Raw genomic sequence first — 7821 nt, forward strand, 5'->3', positions numbered from 1 at the left:
GATCTAGGATGCGACGTATAAATACGGTCTCACAGTATATATATCAATCAGAGAGTCACCGTTAGCGCCAAATTCCGCTAGTATCCTCAAGACAACCTACATCGAACGATCCAAACCGTTGATAACCCCCTTATCATCTCAGCCGTTAGATTTGGTCATCAATTTATTCAAAATATCCCTTAGAGAGTTCGAGACGAAGAGCAAACGATTTGATTTGAAAAACAAAAAAACAACTTCTTCCAGCTGAAGCCTTCAGCAAAAATCTCTCTGATCCTCCGTTTGAATTTTTCCCTCTTAATGGAGAAATCGGATCATGATCTGAGTTCTCACCAGAACCCTTTGGCGCACCAATTGGACTTCTCCGTCCCGGCGGCGGCTGCGGCTGCGGCTGTGGAAACGAAGATGATCGATTCTTCTCAGGAAACTGAGAAGAAGCTTTCGCAGTCGCCTCTGGAAGATCAAAGAGACGAAGACTTGCCTTCGCAGCCTTCAGGTACCGAGGAGCAACATCGATTAGGGGTGAAGTCGCTGGAAGAGCCGGTTAGATCTTGGCAGCCATCAGCGACGGAAGATGCCACGACGACACAGAAACCTCCGATGCATCGGCTTGGTCATCCATTGGGGAAGTGCCGAGTGAGGTACGATTACAATTTACAAACCATTGATTATAGTTTTCAAATTTTGATTCGAAGTTTTTGATTTGGGGAGAATGTGCGATGGAGTTAGTTAAGGTTTTTTGATTGTTTATGCAGCAAGCAAGAGCCTCTGACACCACTAGGGCAGCGTACGGAAGCTGAGTCCAAGGACGGGACTCCGAATAAGCAGAAGCATTGCAACTGTAAAGCTTCTAGATGCTTGAAGCTGTAAGTGTGCATCTTTGTTTATTAAAAGCCTTTGTAATTTGTGGTGATGATCAAAGAGACTTAATGACTTAGACCATAGTTTTTTTTTTTTTGAATTTTGAAGGTTTGATGTTATTATGTGTACAGGTATTGTGAGTGCTTTGCGTCGGGATCGTATTGCAATGGTTGCAACTGCGTGAATTGTCAAAACAATTTGGAGAATGAGTCCGCAAGACAAGAAGCCATCACCGGGACTTTAGAGCGCAATCCTGATGCCTTCAAGCCTAAGATTGCTGGTAGTCCTCACGGAATCAATGATTTGCAGGTGTGTGATCTTGTTACTTAGCTAATACTTAAATGATTTTTTTTTTTATCTCCCAAAATGTTTAACGTCACCCCTGATTAGTTAGGAGTTAAACACTAAAACAAACATTTGAAAGCTTGAGTTAATGCTCTGAAAATTTGTTTCCCAGTGACAAATGTTGTTATCAACTGCCAAAGAGAAAGTGTCAAGCAACGATCTTTTTTAAAAAATTATTCATTTGCTGATAATTTTGTAAAATCTCCGGTGTGGGGACTATCTCATACTGGCTTGTAGGAGGATGTGCGCCAACTCCTGATTCTTGGAAAGCACAGCAAAGGATGCCACTGCAAGAAATCAGGATGCCTCAAGAAGTACTGCGAGTGTTACCAGGCCAATGTCTTTTGTTCAGAGAATTGTAGATGCCAGGATTGCAAGAACTTTGAAGGAAGCGAAGAAAGAAGTGCCCTTCTCCATGGATCGCATCATGTCTCAGAAACCTACATACAACAGACGACCAATGCTGCTCTCAGCCGCGCCGTCTCCACGTCTGGTTTTCTGAACACTCCTGAATCAAGAAAGAGAAAGAGCAAGGACGCTTCATCTGCGGTTCCGCACCTTGTCCAAAATCAGGCGGTAAAATTTCCGAACTATACGATCCCTTGTGTTAAATGTGATGGTTAGATGTTGATCTCATACTCTTTACGTTCACTTCTTGCATTAAAAGCATGATTCTTTGTGTGTTTTTCTGTTCCAACTAGGTGAATCGCGTTATAAGGAATGGTGACACTTCTCTCTTTTCAATCCCTAACAACAAAGCAGTGTCTGGATCTCCCACATGTACTTACAGGTTGGCGATATCAACTCCTTCCTTTTGTATGATATGCACATTCAAAACTAGCGTGATACCATCTTAAGGATTTATCTGACTGTTTACTTCTATAGGTCGTCTCTGTCAAATACTATCCAGCCGCGTCATGTCAAAGACCTATGTACGCTTTTGGTTGCAACATCGTTAGATGTAGCAAATAAATATTCAGGTACATATCTCATGCTGTTAGACATAGAGGAGAGTATATTCCTCATATAAGAAGACATATATGTTAAGAGAATTTCTGATATGGAAACAGACAAAAGGAGGAAACATGAGAAAGACCCTTCACTTGATCCAGCCCAGAGAGATGCTAATGAGATCAATGACTCTCCAGATTGTGTCCTTGACTCCACTAGAATGGACGAGAAGCCTTTATCTCCAGCAACACGTGCATTGATGTGTTATGATGAACATGTAATAACATCAGAGAAAGAGACATCTGCCGGGGTGAAAACAAGCCAAGAGAAAGAAGACGCAGACACAAGCTCGGAGATTTACTTAGAGAAAGAAAGACAGATCTTGTCGAGCTTCAGGGACTTTCTCATTCAGCTCTCAAACCGTGGGAGCATAAAAGGTAAGCTGATTATCGCATGAGAGACTGTATACTTGTTAAACCAATTCGAGCTTGGAGATGTGCTAATTTGGAGACATTGATTAAGCAGGAACAAATATCAAAACCAACACAAATCCAAGTAGAAAGGAACCACAAGATGAAGAGCAAAGTCATCGAGACTCAAGTTTGGGGTAATGCTTTAGGGAACTCCATTCTCTCTTTAACATAGATCATGTCACATATACATGAAAATCAGATTAGATTTAAGTTTTTTTTCCTGCTGGTAAACAAAACTCTTTTTTAACAGTTACATTAGTGCTAATGCACTAGATTTCATTCATACATTGGTTCGAAGATTTTGAGTAACTTGTGTCTAGTTGAATAAAATTGTTACCTTACATATGAATTGTTAATAATGTATTCATTTTCCCAAATTATTTTCCATTACATATCCAAAGAAAACGAGTTATATAACCCGATGACATAAGAAAAGGAAAGCAAGAGAGGATCATCCTTTCTTAGGCATAGCGGCGAGGCGTGTGTACATGCGTGCCATTGAATTGAACCCTCTCACATCTCCAGATCTTAGAAGGTTACCTTCATTATAGCCAGCAAAACCCCAAACAAAAGAAGATCAAACCAGATTCTTCGTGATACGCAATTGCATAATAGTATACACACTGAATAGATCTTGTACCTGAGTCGCAGTTGAGAGGACTGTCCGCCTCAGGATGAGCCATCAACGCTATGATCGCTCTACACACAGACTGAAGCGTCCACGCAGGGCTCCACGCGTTCTTCAATATGTCAAGACATATTTCTCCAGTCTACAGAACACAAAAAAATGGACATTAAGAAGCAATCTTTCGCCGGAGATTCATTCACATCAGTGTTTTCATTTACCTTGAAATGCACATTGGGATGGAATATCTTGGTCAAGAACCGCACTTGAGGAGGCTGCAGAGGATACGGCTCGGGAACGGCAAACGCAAGCTGAAACACTCCGCCTTCATAAGGAGTCTCGGACGGTCCCTAAAAAGATACAAAGACCAGTTAAAACTTAAAAGACAAAAACCAAAGCTTTCATCTTTTAAACCCAAAAAAGGAAAGCTTGTATGAGAGAACCTTGATAAGTGCAGTCCATTTGAAAATGTTTGTATCATCACACACCAATTGGATATCAGGATCAGCTACTTTCTCTCGCTGAACCTCTTTGTATTCCTTGAACAGTCTCGCTCGTGATTGCTAATACATTAAACCCAGATTTCAGACACTACTATCGTGAATCCAATATCAACTACACAACATTACATAGATTGGTAATAGAGATATGGATTAAAAGGTGAAACCTGCATGTCTGAATGATGCTAGAGAGACACAATTTGCCCAAAGAAGACGATCACGCCAACTGCAAAATGAAACTAATTCTTCAACAAGATGAGATTTTTAGCAAAAACCCAGCACAGAACACACGAAACTACTTCACATGGATCGATTAAACGCAGATCCGTAAATCTAAAGTGAAGTATCAATCTGTGTAGTTTGAGATCGGCACAAATCATCAGCAAATGGAGAAAATTTGATGCATAGAAACGAAGTCATATCATATGAAAGGACGCGAATTTCGAAATCAAGGAGAATCAATGAATGAAGCTTTTACCTTCGCAAGAGGGAGAGAGAGAGAGAAGGAGGACGAAAGAAGAAACGGCGATGAGATGAGAACTTTCACGGCGTGAAGCTTTCTATGGTTAGACTAAGAATAAACCGGTCTACTCTATTTATGTAATTCCGGTTTAAATAAAACTAATCAATTTCAATTAAACCAAACCAAATTTAGACCAGATTAAACCGGTTATCGATCCTAAGTAAGCCCTAGCTTTTAACCTTCTCCTCTCCTTCTCCTTCTCCTTCTCCTTCTCCTCTTTCCGTCTCTCTTCTCATTATCCTTCAGCTCACCAGCGAAAGAGAGAAGAAGGTAGATTAGATTCTCCAAAAACATGACGACCACCTACGACTTCGAAGACACTCCGTCAAACTACGACGACGTCCAGCGTCAGGGCGGCCAGGACGCCGTCTACGACCCGAACTTCGTGCCGGACTCCGTCAAGTCCTTCGTGGTTCACATGTACAGACACATCAGGGAGAAGAACGTCTACGAGATCCACCAGATGTGCGAGACGTCGTTCCAGACCTTGTCGGAGCGGCTCTTCAAGGACACCCCTTGGCCTTCCGTGGAAGCGATCGCTCCTTATGTGGACAACGATCACGTCTTCTGTCTTTTGTACCGTGAGATGTGGTTCAGACACTTGTACGCGAGGCTGTCGCCGACGCTGAAGCAGAGGATTGATTCCTATGATAACTACTGCAGCCTGTTTCAGGTGTTTGTTTCTCTTGGATTTAGATTTAGATTGGTCTCAATTGAACTAGGTTAGGCCTGTGATTAGATTCGGTTAAGTCATATACTGTTCTGGTAATGGATTGGGGTTAAATTAAGATTCTTTTGATTTATTGATGTTCAAAAGTTTCTCTCTTTATTGTTATGGTTGTCTGAAAACAGTAGTTGAATGTGTAGGTGGTGTTGCACGGTGTAGTGAACATGCAGCTACCAAACCAGTGGCTGTGGGACATGGTGGATGAGTTTGTCTACCAGTTCCAAAGCTTCTGTCAGTACAGAGCCAAGATGAAGAACAAAACAGAGCAGGAGATTGCATTGCTCAAACAGAACGACAAGGTATTAATTTTCTTGATTTCTTTTTTTTTTAAGGTTAGCTTTCATCTGACTGCAACCACTATCCTCAGGCGTGGAATGTGTACGGCGTGCTCAACTTCTTGCAAGCGCTTGTGGAGAAGTCCACCATCATCCAGATTCTTGAGCAAGAGAAGGAAGGGCTCGAGCAGTTCACCGCCACCGACGGGTACGATTACAGCGGTGGAAGCAACGTGCTGAAGGTCCTTGGCTACTTCAGCATGGTCGGTCTTTTGCGCGTTCACTGCCTTCTAGGAGATTACCACACCGGTCTCAAGTGGCTGCAGCCCATTGACATCACTCAGCAAGGTGTTTACATCAGCGTCATTGGTTGCCATATCGCGACTATCTATCACTACGGATTCGCCAACCTCATGTTGAGAAGGTACGTGGATGCGGTCAGCGAGTTCAACAAGATCCTCCTCTACATCTACAAGACGAAGCAGTACCACCAGAAGTCGCCTCAGTACGAGCAGTTGCTGAAGAAGAACGAGCAGATGTACGCTTTGCTCGCGGTCTGCCTCTCCCTCTGCCCTCAGACGAAGCTCGTGGACGAGTCTGTCAACTCTCAGCTGCGGGAGAAGTACGGTGAGAAGATGATGAGGATGCAGAGGTGCGACGACGAGGAGTTTGGTATCTATGACGAGCTCTTCTCTTACGCGTGCCCCAAGTTCATCACCCCTTCAGCGCCGAGTTTCGAGGAGCCTCTTGTCAATTACAATCAGGTAGTAACTGGATTTTTAAACAATTATGGAGAGGAGTTGTGTGTTTAAACAGGCTGTGTGTTGCTGTCTCTCAGGATGCATACAGGCTTCAGTTGAAGATGTTCCTTTATGAGGTGAAGCAGCAGCAGCTGTTGTCAGGAGTGAGGACGTTCCTTAAAGTTTACTCCTCCATCTCTCTTGCTAAGCTCGCTAACTACATGGAAGTTGATGAACCAACTCTAAGGTGAGTAAACATGTGCAGATTGGCTTTAACTAAAAGTGTTTTGTCTGACATGTACTAATTTGAACACACAGGACCATATTGTTAACATACAAGCACAAGACTCATTCAGTTGGTTCTGATGGGAAGGTCATCTCCAATGCAGACATTGATTTCTACATCAACAATGTAATGTTTTTCGTACTTTTTATCTTAATCTTATTTTCATTGGTGCTTTTAGATTTTTAGAAGTAACTTTAAAGGTGGTGTAAAAAAAAAAAAAATCCAGGACATGATCTACGTTGTGGAATCAAAACCTGCAAAGCGTTATGGGGATTTCTTCTTGCGGCAGATTGCGAAGGTATTTCAAACTTAATCTAAGATGTGTGCAGAGTAGCAAACATGATAAGAATCCAACTGATTTTTATTTTATTCTCATTGTGCAGCTTGAAGGTGTGATGAACGACATGGACCGCATCAAGCTGGAATGAGGAATTGTCTGTGTTACTTTCAGCTCTCTTTATCTAGTTAAACGGTGTTTTTTTGGTGTTATCCTCTTTATCTTTTTATGAAATACTGTCATTTTTCCATTGTGACATTGTAAGAATATCCCAAAGGATAAAAACATCTTTTGCTTACTAGTTTTTGGACCTGCTTCGGAATAATTTCACAAGCAAATCTTCTTTGATGCACTCATTCCTTCTAAGATGTTACGAGTTTTCTTTTCTTACTGCATCTAATTTTATATACGAAACATAAGTTAAGTAAGAGCAAAGATTGAGAGCTCTAAGTTAGAGAAACGAAGAAGAAAGCATGGGAGTGTACTTCTATTCTGATAAATATAAAACTATGGGGATATATTCCATTGTGATTTCTCTTTGATAGCAAGGACGCTCATCCACTTCTCTGCTAATCAAAAAGTTTTGATCCCAGCCTCTTATTGAAGCTACTCTTTGGAGGTTATGTATGCTATTTATCAGGACTATTCAAGGACAGCAGAAAGGCTAGCTATTTGTTATGCAGGTAAGACACTGGACGAGGGAGAAGTGAACTCCACAACAACAGAGAATCAACTAAGACAAAAGTTATTTTTCTAAGTGAAATTTCAACATACCTCGGTTAGTACAAATGTACACAGACCATGCGGCACCTTTTAAGTACCTTTATGATAAAACAAGATGTGATGTCAGAACATAGTAAGACGGATGTTTTATTGTTTGGGAATCCCAAATTCAATACAATCACACATACAACATATTAGTTTGTCTATCATATTACTATGAAATGAAAAAGGTTTCATCTCTTTGTTCACATGACCAAGACTATCTACTCTTGAATATACCTCTCCTTGCTACTAATATTTCTTGTATTGCTCTGTTCTGCTTCACATAAGATTGCAGTTCTGAGTAGGGGTGGGCATATCGGTTTAGTTTCGGGTTCGGTTTAGTTTCGGGTTCGGTTTGGTTAATTTGGGTTTTATAAAACTCAACCCAATTAAAACCAAAGTAGTTTTGGTTTGGGTTCGGTTTGGGTTCGGTTTGGTTCGGTTTAGTTCGGTTTGGTTTAGATTTAGTTTGGTTC

The 7821-nt window shown here is 41.4% G+C and overlaps 3 protein-coding genes across 4 annotated transcripts; 2 read left to right on the forward strand and 1 right to left on the reverse strand.

Annotated features, from left to right (window-relative positions):
* Nucleotides 1-175: 175 nt before the first annotated feature.
* Nucleotides 176-2910, forward strand: LOC106348764 (protein tesmin/TSO1-like CXC 7). Its single transcript, XM_013788569.3, has 8 exons — nt 176-638; nt 753-863; nt 990-1167; nt 1441-1779; nt 1905-1993; nt 2089-2183; nt 2274-2591; nt 2680-2910. The coding sequence occupies exons 1-8, from the start codon at nt 298-300 to the stop codon at nt 2763-2765; spliced, it is 1557 nt and encodes a 518-aa protein (XP_013644023.1). The 5' UTR covers nt 176-297; the 3' UTR covers nt 2766-2910.
* Nucleotides 2911-2926: 16 nt separating this feature from the next.
* LOC106407281 (protein PEROXIN-4) lies at nt 2927-4353 on the reverse strand. 2 transcript variants are annotated; one of them, XM_013848116.3, is made up of 6 exons: nt 4231-4353; nt 3920-3978; nt 3696-3815; nt 3474-3602; nt 3268-3397; nt 2927-3167 (listed from the first exon to the last, which is right to left on the reverse strand). In XM_013848116.3, the coding sequence occupies exons 2-6, from the start codon at nt 3923-3925 to the stop codon at nt 3079-3081; spliced, it is 474 nt and encodes a 157-aa protein (XP_013703570.1). In that variant the 5' UTR covers nt 3926-3978; nt 4231-4353; the 3' UTR covers nt 2927-3078. The 2 variants fall into 2 exon arrangements, with proteins under 2 accessions (XP_013703570.1, XP_013703571.1); XM_013848117.3 differs by lacking the exon at nt 4231-4353 and having other exon boundaries at nt 3920-3991.
* Nucleotides 4354-4456: 103 nt separating this feature from the next.
* On the forward strand, nt 4457-6881 carry LOC106348766 (eukaryotic translation initiation factor 3 subunit L-like). Its single transcript, XM_013788572.3, has 7 exons — nt 4457-4948; nt 5143-5301; nt 5370-6041; nt 6116-6264; nt 6336-6429; nt 6530-6601; nt 6687-6881. Exons 1-7 carry the CDS (start codon nt 4568-4570, stop codon nt 6729-6731), a joined length of 1572 nt encoding a protein of 523 aa, XP_013644026.1. The 5' UTR covers nt 4457-4567; the 3' UTR covers nt 6732-6881.
* The last annotated feature ends 940 nt before the right edge of the window (nt 6882-7821 follow it).

Source organism: Brassica napus, chromosome C7 (assembly GCF_020379485.1).
Source record: "Brassica napus cultivar Da-Ae chromosome C7, Da-Ae, whole genome shotgun sequence".
Lineage (NCBI taxonomy): Eukaryota > Viridiplantae > Streptophyta > Magnoliopsida > Brassicales > Brassicaceae > Brassica > Brassica napus.